General features: G+C 40.3%; 1 protein-coding gene across 1 annotated transcript; it reads right to left on the bottom strand.

Annotated features, from left to right (window-relative positions):
* Nucleotides 1-12627, bottom strand: nucks1a (nuclear casein kinase and cyclin-dependent kinase substrate 1a). The gene is made up of 8 exons (XM_028407129.1): nt 12329-12627; nt 8744-8793; nt 8351-8435; nt 5818-5864; nt 5559-5711; nt 2893-3042; nt 1575-1727; nt 1-1237 (listed from the first exon to the last, which is right to left on the bottom strand). Exons 1-8 carry the CDS (start codon nt 12343-12345, stop codon nt 987-989), a joined length of 906 nt encoding a protein of 301 aa, XP_028262930.1. The 5' UTR covers nt 12346-12627; the 3' UTR covers nt 1-986.
* Nucleotides 12628-12927: the final 300 nt, after the last annotated feature.

The raw sequence follows: 12927 nt of genomic DNA, 5'->3' as shown, positions 1-12927 counted from the left end.
TTTTTTCTTTAAAATCAAGATACATTTTTATTTCTTTTCTTAAAAAACAAACATTACAAAAAAAATCTGAATAGAGAATTAGAACAATGAACCAACCAGAGAAAAACAACATTCATTTTTAACTCTCAAAACAAAAGGAAAAAACAAACACAAACAAAAAAAACATCTCTTCTTGCATTTTTTAAAAACAAAAATTTAGAGGTGCCTGGCACAAGGGGTTGAATGTTGCTGTTGCCATGCAGAGAGGTGTTGAAACAGAGGAGGGAGGGTCGCTTAAAGTAGCATCATTAGCCTGACACACAACAACAGAAACCGTTTCACAAAGGCAGCTTGATGGGCTGAAATTAAAAAAAAAAATACAGAAGTACCCCCACAATCACAAATTTAAACCTGTACATAAAAACATGCTGTCTTCTTTGAGCGTGTAATGGTGGCAGTCACCTTGATCTGATCTATGAAGCAGCAGCTGCAAGCCCTGTTTAAAAAGCACAAAGTACCAAAAAAACAAAAGAAAGAAAAGAACAGGGGTGGAGGCTTCAGCCCTGCGCATGTGGAAATACAGCGCTTTACTTACTGACACTCAGCAGCGATACACACGCATCAGTACGGCAAACAGAGTGTGGCCAGTCATGTCAGATACTCTCAGGAGAGGGACACACAAACAGCAGTGAACAGGTTGGTTCACACTCGGGACGGATGCTCACTAGCACTGAGGACTTTTCACAAGGCTGTAGAAACTAAAATGCATGTGGGATGAAGATGGGAGGCAGAGGCTGCTGAAAGTACAAACTGCTTACATATGCTGAATGCGTCGTGGTTGGAGGGAGCAAGGAAGGTGAGAGGAAAAAAAACACAACCGAGTCCAAACCGTTGAGCCAGGCCGCCGGGATTAAAAAAACAGAAAAGAAAAAAAACTCAACAAAGAAAACAGAAACATTGAGAAGAGACAGAGACGTGGAGGATGGGCTTCAAATGGGTACCATCTTCTAGTCTTCACCAGAAGGTGCCTCCTCTTCTGAGCCGTCCTCCTCCTCTTCGTCTTCCTCTTCCTCCTCTCCTCCTGCAGCTTCCTTTGTCGTCTTGGGGGCGGGGGAGGTCTCTTTCTTCTCGGTCTCCTCCTCCTCTTCCTCCAGGGGACTCTCCGGGTCCTCCTCCTCCTCTTCTTTGGGTGAGCTCTTCTCCACGGCCTTGGTGCTGGGGCGCCCCTTTCCCTTTCCTTTTATCGGGCTGGGGGTCACTATAAAGGGGGGGGGGGGGGTCAAACATCAGTTAGTCAGTCAAGGCATACTATGGCTACTCTGTATCATTAATAAAACTGAAGTATGCAATGTTTGCACTCAAATGAACTGTTACAGCACCCCTCTTTTTGGTCAAATTACCTATTTAACAGGACAAAAAACCTCAATGAACCTGAGCAATTTTATATAGGAACTGTTTTCTACGAGCCAGCTGATATGACTCCTGTAGATAGACCTGATGCTGGTTCGCCAAGTAATTTAATAATATAATCAGGATAAATACTAATATATAACCAGCATGTAGAACTGCAGTCATTTCCTATACTGTGATCCTACCTGTGGCCTTTAGTCGGGGTTTGGGGCTTTTCTTCTCCCTCTTGTCTGGCCGCCCCCGTCGGTTCACCTTCTTGCCTCTTTTCTTGGATTGACCGTAGTCGCTGTCATCATCATCCTCCACCATGAAGTCTTCATCGCTGCCAGACTCATCAGCTGCACATAGGAATAAAGTGTGTAAGAGTCTCACATAGTACACACATAAGAGGTCTAACCTGCACTGAGACTTCTGTTTACACCTTATCCAATGGAAGCTGGGTGGAGTTAAAGCAAACAGAAACACTAAAACTAAAGTGTATGCTGCGACACCACCATCTCTGCTGTAGATTTGGGACACCATGGCTGCTTTGCTCTAACTGCTGCTTCTGTGACCCTATTCCAGATAAGCAGCAGTGGATAATGAGATCATTAGCATTTTTTATAAACTCTAATTATTGCTTCAAAGCAGTACAGATTAGTCTGTGGGTCTTTAAAATAATGGATCGTCGTCAAAGATCCTTTTTACAAAGTACATTTACAGAAAGGTTACGTTAAAGGACTTTAAGAAACTGAATGGGTTAAAGTCAAAGTCAGTGACAAATGAAATAAATCAAAAAATAAGTTTGATTTGATGTCAACTGCCAATAATTCAATACATATTTAAATATTCAATACGTTTTCTGAAATATAACTGATTCTCTTGACACAAAAACCGTTCAGCAACTTTAAAAAGCCAGAATAACCAAGTTCATAACAATCCTGATATTGTACTTTACTCTAATTGTTTTTTTCTGCATGTCTCATTTGGAAAAAATAAAATTAAATAAAATCAAAACATAGGGAAAACAAACAACTTTCTTTCATTGTCACTCTCTCATGTATTTTGCTGAATCCAGGGTTTTTACATTACATCATCCTTATTCAATAAACAATGTGTCATAATGTGTTTTGTCTATATAACTTTAATATATTTCACAAAGACATGCCGGAGTTCCCTTCACTTGCATGCATGATGCCGACAGTGACTACAAATGTGACACTCAAACCAGCCAGAAACTGCTTGGGGTTCAGAGGATTAAAATCAACCATAACCATAACATGATGCCATGCATACCACATGTGTAGTACTGTAGGAGGACATAAGAGAAGCTTCTTTTTCTCAGTCAGGGAAGCACAGCTTTCCAAGTATTTCAGGCATCCTTCTTTATGAATCCGCGGTATCAGTCATCACACAAAATACAGATAGGAGATTTACTATGTGCAATAGTTTGCTTTTGGTTTAGATATCGTTTTATGGTGGAGTTTTGTGCTGCTCTATCAGTGTATGCAGTGTTGTACGTACGGTCCAAGTAGGCCTCCTCTTGGTCTTCGTGCTCCTCATCCTCGCTGCCTCCGTCTCCCAGCAGGATCTCCCTCTGTTTGGACACGGCCTTAGAGGCTGCCTGGCGCACTGTACGCTTTCGACTCACTTCCCTGTCATCGTCACTGTCATCTACCAAAACACAAAAAAAACACACTGTTACACAATAATTCCAGAACATGATGGGTTGAACTAAGGATAAAGAGGCTTTTGTGGAATAAGCAGGTATAAATATATCCTCTTGTTTAGGCACATTTTCGGATTATTTCATTTCATTTATTTCATCTATCATGCAGCCATCCATGACCACTCCACTTGTGGTCTATAAATACCATAAACAATAATTTAGCATGGAGCTTTCACTTTGTTGGCCTTCTTTCTGAAAAACTCTCCTTAAAAACTCTCTGCTCCTGCATTAAAACATAGAAGGGGACATTCTACGTCCAAGTTACCTGTGCCAGATGCCAGTGATCTTTTTAATCGTCTGTTTAATTTACCTATTTTTAACTTGCATAAATAACAATATGTTTCTACACCGAGTTTCATTGTTGTGAAAACTTTTCTTCTGGCAGCCTATTACCCAGCCTATTCTGGGCAACAAAGCAAAGCAGTGTATGGGCTTCCACTGCCTTTAAATGAAACCTATACAGCCATGACATGTAATGAAAAGCCACAGTGGAGCACCGCAGATAAGCCATTTTTACGCTGTGTAGGACATTTAAAGGGCCACACTGCTGGATCCACTGCAATTACTGAAGGCAACACACATGGCAGAGAGGTAATTATTTATTTGAACGGTGATGAAGCCGATATACTTATTTTTAGTAAGTTACATCTGCCGCATAAAACTATTAGCCACAGACCCCCTCCATAAACCTGCTCCAACAGCTATAAAATAAAACCTACAACTCCTTTGGGGAGAAGGAGTAACTTTGTATTTTCCAAGGAAGCCCTTATGACCACCATCTAGTTACTAGATTAGTCCCTGTCAGTATTTATCATTTCTGCAGCTGATGACACAGACTGACTGATCAGCCTGATCCACTGTGGCTTCCATTCATAGTGATAAATTAAACCTCTGTGTCACAGTGTTGGGAGGCAAACAGCCGTTCAGTAAGCTGGGGATGTGGGAGGAAAAAACTCTGAGCATGTCTGGGAGAGCACGTGTAGCACTGCCAATCAACCACAATGTACCACAATGTAATGTGGTAGTTAGATCTCCACCAGTAGGTCATGTAGGGTTAGCAGTTCAGTGTCAACAAAATACAATGCCTGGCTGCACAGAACATCGACTCCCTCAGATCGTATTTTATGATACAGTTTACATTTTAAGACAGTAAAATATAGCTGATATGTTGCCAGGTAATGCGTTTCTTTGATAGCGAGTTGCTTTATCTGAGAACATTAATACAACTCTCAGACCTGTATGATAAAAATAAAGCTGCCACTTGTGCACAGTGGTAAAAATATATATGTGTATATATATACACACACACACACACACACACACATTATAAATATTGCCAGTAGCTCTAAAAGGCAACTAATAGTGTATAAATGGTTTCAGAAGAGGCTCATTTTTGTCCAGGATTAGTTACTAGGCAACCACTAACTCAACTCAAGGCCTTGCATCAAGACTTCAACTAGATCTAAGTCATTATGACACTATCTTTGTCTACATAAGGTGAAGAAAATGTTATATAGTTTCTGTAATAAATAAGTCTGTGTAAAAACTATACTTTGTAAAGAAGCAGTGGAACACAGTGGGTTTTTAGTGCACAGTGTGGTTGTCACAGTCCAATTCTAAACCACATTGAACTGTTCCTTTAAATATATATAAAGACAAATGGAAATAGAATTCTAAAGCCTGGGCTACCACTCTGCAGCAAGGAACCAGAAACAACCCAGAAGACCTCACAGACCCACTGCTGACAAAAGACTCCAGCAGATCTCTAATGTAGTCCAAAAAGCTTGAACTAAATTCTGTATTTGATGTGGAGCCAGTATAAAGAGATCAGGATTGTTGTTACAAGAGACCTCTTTAAAGATCCAGTCAAGAGCTTTGCAGCTGCTTCCTAGACTACTTGTTAAAGATCCATGGACTATATGCTAAAACCAGTGGACAGGGAATTGCAGTATGCTAATTTAAATAAAGTTAAGGCATAAATAATCATCACTATATTCTTTTGAGATACAACAAACCTGAGCCTAGAAATATTCCCCTGTCAAAAAAAAGCAGCAACAAACCAGCATTTTAGAGTCTGCTTGAGATAAATTATTTAGATCATGGTTTCAGCCAAGAAGCTAGCAGCTAGCTCTCCAAAATCTCCCAGTAAGAATCAAAATGTTCCACACCGACTTAGCTTTCCACTCTAAAAAAGTGTGCATATAAGCCGTAGCACTGTAAACATGCTATGATGAGTATAAATCACAAACATCCCTTTAAATAGATTACCGGTAAATTAAAAAGCTCTCATTCAGATCTTTGAGATGCCGCCTAAGAAGCTAAACTACATGGCAACAACATCACTAGTGTCTGACCTGAATTTGTGTAATAAGGTTTATAATGTCATAAAGCAATATATACTCAACATGCCATCTTTACTAAGTCTGTATGTTGTCTGTAATGAAACAGAAACTGGAGTCACCTGCAGCCCGTTTTCTCTTCGGTCCCCTCTTGGTGGGCTTCTCCACCTTAGCTTTCTTTCCCTTTTTTCCTTTTGCTTCTTCATAGTCACTTCCCCCATCTTCATCCTCCTCCTCTCCAAAGTCATTGTCTTCCTCGTCGCTGCCAAAGTCATCTGCCACACAGAGAGAAAGTTGGTGAGCTGTCTATAAAGCGCCTACTGAGCACTAATCAAACTCCAGCCGTTTTCACAGTGTGTGATCTAAATCAGACAGACTTACCTGCTGAATCATTTTTAGATTTGGAGAGCTTATCATCAGAGTCCTCACTGGGAGAAAGAAAGAACAAAAATAAGAAAACAGTCTTTAGTAACTTGAAAAAGACTAGCAGACAAATATTATTCATTGAGTGGAGCGCTTGTTCACTCACAGCTACAGTGACAATTAACAATGACACATTTTCCATGTGAAACCTGAGGTTAATTCTCCTGTGACTTGGGACATGAACACCCGTTTATGCATCTCTCTGATAATTTTATCTGACAGGTGTAAGACACCAACACACTGAATGAACAACCTAATTTTCACATAGCTGCTTATTACGGAGAGCCTGCTACTTGGGCTCACTTGAAAACAGTTCCAAATACTTTCCCAGAGTGAATGTGAATGAGATGTGGCTTCAGAAAGTCAGCATTAAAATAGTAAAGTGGTTTCAGGAAGGTTTCTGCTAGTTACGGTTGGGCGATATTGGCAAAAAAATTAATCACAATTAATTGCGGCATTTAGCCGATAACGATTAATTTGACGATTAATTGATGACAATTGCACTTACATGTTTTTGACTCTAAATCGGCACAGTGTTCTAGCATGATACTGTCAAATCATCAGTCAAGTTAACTACTTCATTCTAACAAGTTAAGCCGGTAAGTAGTGATTAGTCACCGACCAGCCATGTTTGAAATATATATTGATAACAGATGCACAAACTGCTTCAAAATAATAATGAGGCAAACGTTTAAAGTAACTTTGTCCTTCAAATGTTCCTATCTTAAGGTCACAAAGCAGTGCATGTCAACATTAAAATTAAACAGGACAAATAAGTTCAGAAAAGTCACATCAGTGATTATTTCAAGTTAAAAAATGTGTCTGTGCAAATGAACCTCTGACTGGAATATGTCACACACTAGTGCATGTTTTCACTCAGACTGTAGAACAGCAGCAGAAAAAACATGACAAACAAACCGGACATGTCTGTGGAAATCAACCTGCATTACGTTCATCCAGTGCTTAGTTTGGTCGTAAGCAGCATGACTAAATGTATTGTGGATTGTATAGTGAATAGAGTGGAATTCTTTCCAATTCCTGCTGGACGAGACTTCGCTGTTGTAATGTTTCCTATGTTGCTGTGGAGTCCGTAAATAAAGATCGGAGTTCATTCTTTTGATACGAGCAAAAATCCAGTTACTAGGCAACAACCAACGCTCCACGTTTCACCTAATGCACGTCGCGGCACTATATACAGCTGTAGCCGACGTTGTGGCCTCGTCGCACTTTCTTCAGCTTTCTTCGTACTCAGGCTTATGGTGAAAGGCGTTGAACTTATGTTAGGAACGTGCTGCTCCGCATCATTTAACTGAATACCACTGCCTTCCGCCCAGTGTTAATTTTGGCAGCAATTTCGGATTTAGTTTTTATTTTAGTCTTGTGACTAAAATGTCATTTGATTTTAGTCACGTTTTAGTCATCAACATTTTTAAAGTTTTAGTCTAGTTTTAGTCGACTAAATATCAAATAATTTTAGTCGACTAAATCTGCCGTGGATTTAGTCGACTAAAATTCTATGATATATATTTTTCATGAAATATTTAAGGTTTGATTGTGCAATAAAAACAGGCACAGCTTTAACTTGTGTTATTTGAAACAAACATCTCTTTATTTAATTGCTATTACCTTTTCACAAAAGCAGCAGTGAACAGTGAGCTGCTCTCCCTGAATACACTGTTCAGTCATGACCTTCTTCATGAATCCTCCATAACTACAGCAAAACACTTCAGTGACAGCTTAGAAACAGGTCGCATGCTGTAAAACCATCAGCAGCGGGGTCTTCATTTATAGATTTTGTCACGTGCATCTTTGAACGGAAGTTAAGATGACTCGTCTGCAAATGTCGCTTCAGGTTTATTGTGTTTTAACCGCTGATAGTCGCTCCGCACGGTTTGTAAACCGTCTTGATTGTCTTGAAATTAAACGTGTCCGTGTGTCTGTTCTTCTCCTGTGTTGTGTGACCATGCATGAGTACGCCTTCTTCCAGCATCGCGGCGCAACGTCCTTACACAGAGAGAGCACTTCTGATTGGCTCTCTGCCGCCGTCCCCTGATTCGTCCCTCCCTTTCCACAAACAAAATTTGCTCCGATTGGATCTCGTCTCCATCAATAATTTCGTCTCGTTTTTATTCGTTGACGAAAGTGTCAATCCATTTCGTCTTCGTTTTTGGCACCGTGCGTTAGTTTTTATTTAGTTATCGTCTCGTTTTTATCAGCAAAAAAGGTCGTTAACGAAAACTATGACGAAAATGATTCGTCAACAAAATTAACACTGCTTCCGCCATTATTGTTATTGTGGTCTCACATGTGCGCAGGTGATGGTGAGAGTACGTTGCACACAAAAATGCGTCATCATGACCAGGCACTAATCGCCGTAATCGATAAGTGGCAAATATTAATCGGTGACAGTTTTTCTGACGATTAATTGCACACGATACGATTTTGCAAAAGCCTATTGCTAGTCCTACCAAATTTCCACTGAAAAGCTCACCTGTCATCCTGTGAGTTCTTTGAACGCTTGGGCTCTCGAGGGGCTGCGCGCACCTTCTTAGGCTCGTCGTCACCATACTCCTCATCTGTGCGAATGGACAACATTTTAGATAAATATGCATCCACATACTCATGTTAACAGCTTTGTGAGAAGTACTTAGCTGATGTTAGCATGCTAACATACAACACATACATGATGTTTAGCACCTTCGTGCTAACATGCTAATATTAAATGCTCAGTTCATCCTCCAAATGACCAGAAATGCCTGAATATTTAATTTCCTTCAACATCAAGGTTTCTCACCATTTCTTGTGGATTTCCCAGAAATATTTTGTAAATTGATCAAGTCTTAAAATATCAGTTAGGGATGCATTCATCCAACGCCTTACTCACCTGCATCGTCAGACTCATTGAATTGTGAGTAGTTCACCACTTTCCTGTTCCTGTAAAGAAGAACACACAATGCGTCAGGTTTACCTGCCATTATACAATGCTGTCAAAGCTTTGTATGCTATGTTCAGCAATTTAACAGATGGCATTAAGGGGGCAGCGTATGAATGTCAAGACTATGGCTAGGGGGCACTGAACTGGACACTGGTCAGCCTTCTACAGTTTCCAAGGCTAATTTGGCAAAGTGTACGGGGGAAGCCTCAGGTGACAACAGCCGACTATAATTCAAGTAACACACACCTTCAGAAAGCTGCATCGCAGAGCTGACACAGAACTAAACATTGGTTCAGGTTAAAACCACTGCAAAAACATCCTTTAGCGTACATATTAGGAGTGTGGTTTTCTTTACGAAAACACGTCAATCGCATAAAGAGGCTTAGACATCAGCCAGTGATACGCCTTCCAAAGTTTGCACACATTACCCTCCATGTCTTGGGGATATCAGATACAAACAGATACGGTTTCCAACAAGTGGAATGCCCAACTATGGACAGGAACATCAGTGGCAACTCACTACTGGTTATTTAAGATTGTTTTCTTGACAAAACGTCCACTGTGAACCATTACCATCTGTTTTTTATCACCAAAAGGAAAGGGTACAACTGGCATTCACTCCCAGGTCAAATGACTGCAGTACTGCAGTAAGACGTTTATCAGCCCCAGCTCCAATCAGCACAAATGTAAACATGACACCTGGGTGGACACGCTTATTTTAGCCCATTTGGCACACCCCAATTGATAATTGCAGCACTCACACATTGTTTATTCATCATTAACTGAAGAAAAATCATTTAAAAACACCGTTGTAACATCATCAATATCAATGGTCTCCTGCTTATTTTGTTATCACTGGTTACAAGCTTAATATGGGTGCAAATTACAGTTATTTGTATAAATATTGCACGTAAAAACTTTCATAAACCAATGTTAGGATGTGCAAAATTCATTAAATGTAATGGGGCCATACGTTTAGTTTGATTGATTAGCATTACTTATTAACACATGTGAAAGGACACATCTCCACACTAAATGATCAAATCCTCTTCATTATGAAAACTCGCATATGTTTCTCCTGACAACACCAAAGAATTTGCATGTTTGGTGTCATAAACATGCAATTTCTGTGAATTTGTGTGTATTTTTAATTCAGATAAACAAATTAAACTACTATTTAACTTATTGTTCTCTTTTCCACATTGCGGTGTCCAAAAATGATGTAGAATAAAATTAACAAATCTGTACGACTAGGTATTAGGTATTTGTGCAAAAAAAAACTTCTCTAGTTTGTGTCAATATTTTAGTTATTTGTAGTTCTTTTTATTTTATTAACATGCCACTAGGCAGACGACAATAGTTCCTCAGTTTCCATGCAAACAACAAAAACATGGTAAATACTTTGAACGTACGTGCATATATCCGATTGGCATCAGAGTGCCTCACCAGAGTGCTGCATTGTGCTGTGCCAAAACATGTCAACTTAGATAAAGGAGGGGGCTGCATTTTTTCACACAATCCTGCTTGTGGACACACTGAAAGTCTAGTTAGTTAATTTTGTCCTGATTACAAAATTTCACGTGCACAAATTTGTGTATTCTTTTTTTGGAAGGCCTTAGCTTTAGTCAAAGCAACAACACTGCTACATGTCTACCAGCCCATGCAGATAAAAGCTAATACTTTCCTGCGGATATGATATGTTACCATGACAAAAATGTCCTTAGTTTCCTGTTAGATTTCTAAGAGTGTAAAAACTTACTATCACCTGTACTTCAACATAAACATGTGAAAGGGCCCTCTATAGAGTAAGTGTTGATAATTCAAGCTACTGTAGAACCATCGTGAAGCAACATGAATCATTACATGGAAGAGGACTTAAGTCATTGTACAGATGGGACCAATGCAAATGGTCCTATTTTGTAGTTTGCAGCAATAAAAAAAAATACAAAATGAGGAGATATACATTAAAAATGTCAAAACATGGGTAAGACCTGTCCAGGGTGTACCCCGCCTCTCACCCGTAGATAGCTGGATAGGCTACAGCTGTGATAAAATAAATTGTAGTGTAATGGGCCAACACTTTAGCTTTGACAGCATTAAACAATATCCTTACGCTGATCTGCACTTATTAAAATATAAAACAAAATTGCAACTACATTTTACTATACTGTAGATATGTTTAATAATTATGGAACCTGTTAGGTTAGAAATGTGAAACTTAAATGAAATTCTAATGTAGCAGAAAATTACAATACTTCTAATAAAGTTTATTCAACCAAGATGGCTGTGTCCTCAGTGTTGAAAGTAATGCTGGGTCTTTAGTATTGAAATGTTGTACTAAAAACTTACATTTAATCCTCCGTTATAAATATTGTAGAGAACCATGACATTAGAACATAGTAAAATGTTGTTTGTTCTGCAACTATAGCAATGCAATGCTGTCAATATTCATTTTGTTTAAAATATAAGTTATTATCTGTGTAACATTAAATAAGACAGTGTTGTTGATATAACAGGCACAATATATATACAATAATACTAATGATTTTCACGCAGTCATCAATGTGCACATCATATTCACTTAGTAAAACATTTCGCTTAAGTGTCATCAGTTCCCGCGAGATTTAAAGAATCGGGTCTGCATTCGATTTGTTAGCATAAAATGACTTCTAATGGAGCTAAAGGGCATTTTAATTTGGATTAAAAGAGCCCCGTGCGTTATAATCACAGTGGGGATCTTGCGCTGGGGGTGGAGGGGGTGTGGTGACTTGTCGTAGTTCTCCGCCTTCCTCTGACATCAGCCAGCAGTTTTAATTTACAGCCAGCGCTGAAAATGTAGACCCGTTCCGACTGCTCCTTCCCCCCCACCCAACAACAACGCTTCTGCGTGATAATCTGCTGCCTTCAGTGCACAAGAATGCTTTAAATGGAGTGAAATGCGATGTAATGGCGGATACAGCAGCGACATGCCCAGTCTGCGCGGTTAACAAGATCAAATCCTGAGGCCGACCACCACCTCCTCCGGCCGAGCTTTTTTTTCCTTTTAGGTGGGGAGGGGGGTATTAGCGTTTGGAGCCTCCCCTGGATGAATGGGTAGCCATATTCTCATTCTCAGTCAGAGAGGGAAAAATATTATCAGGCCTGGCTTAACTGAGCCGTAAAACGTAGCTGGTTAAATCACACTGACTAATTTTCCGCCTGGCCTACATAGCAGCCAACAATGCACATCATGGACCCGTTTCAAAGCATGATAGACACGACACAGCGGCGGGCTGCGCGTATTTCCACAAGACATGGCGAACAGTCCACACCGCTGGGAACCATGTTAGAAAACAGAGAGGGTGCACGCACGAGAAGGGGAAACACACACACACACACACACACACACGCGTTCCCATTATTTTTTCATGAAATAAACAAATTCCCAGCTCATAAAACGCAACATGGTGGAGACGTGCATGTTAACCGCGATGCCAGCCAGCACGGTGTCGTTATTAACTTAGGGAGAGCAGAGGACAGATTTAGCACACCTACCTCACTGGTCTTGACATTTTGCAGGAATACTGTAGAGGTTAAGGATGTAAGAAAGGGGGAGAAGAAAAAAGCACGGGGGAAAAAAAGAAATATAGATTCCCGCTCTGCGAAACACCGAGGGGAGCGAGGTTGACGCACAACTCCACCGTCCGAGCTAGCGCGTGAAAATAAAAGTACAGCAGCGACTTCTCCTCCAAACGCAAATATTCTTATTTTTTTACCTTCAGCTACTCAAAATGGTGAATAAAACAAACTGAAACTGCAGCCTGTGTGCAACCAAACCCCGCGGCCTTGATGGGTGGGTCATCACGGACAAGCCCCGCCTCCACGAGGCCCTGAGAGGAGCAGCTTGACACTCGGTTTCCGCCATTGGCTGATTCGAACGACGACTCGCCTTCCTATTGGATATCATGGCTGCTCCTTCGAGCACGTTTAGCATACACTTCCCCGCCTCTGTTAGCAGGCTCGGTTGAAATAGCACTGTTAAGAAAACAAAAAGAGGCCCTCAGGTTGGATGCAAACATTCAATTCTGAGTGGGTCCCAAAAGACCATAAAGCAACATTACAATTATAGGTTACAGCGAGCACAAACATCATGT

The sequence above is a fragment of the Parambassis ranga genome, chromosome 5 (genome assembly GCF_900634625.1).
Source record: "Parambassis ranga chromosome 5, fParRan2.1, whole genome shotgun sequence".
Taxonomy (NCBI): domain Eukaryota; kingdom Metazoa; phylum Chordata; class Actinopteri; family Ambassidae; genus Parambassis; species Parambassis ranga.
Note: the sequence above shows the minus strand (reverse complement) of the source record. Positions and strands in the feature narration are given on the sequence as shown.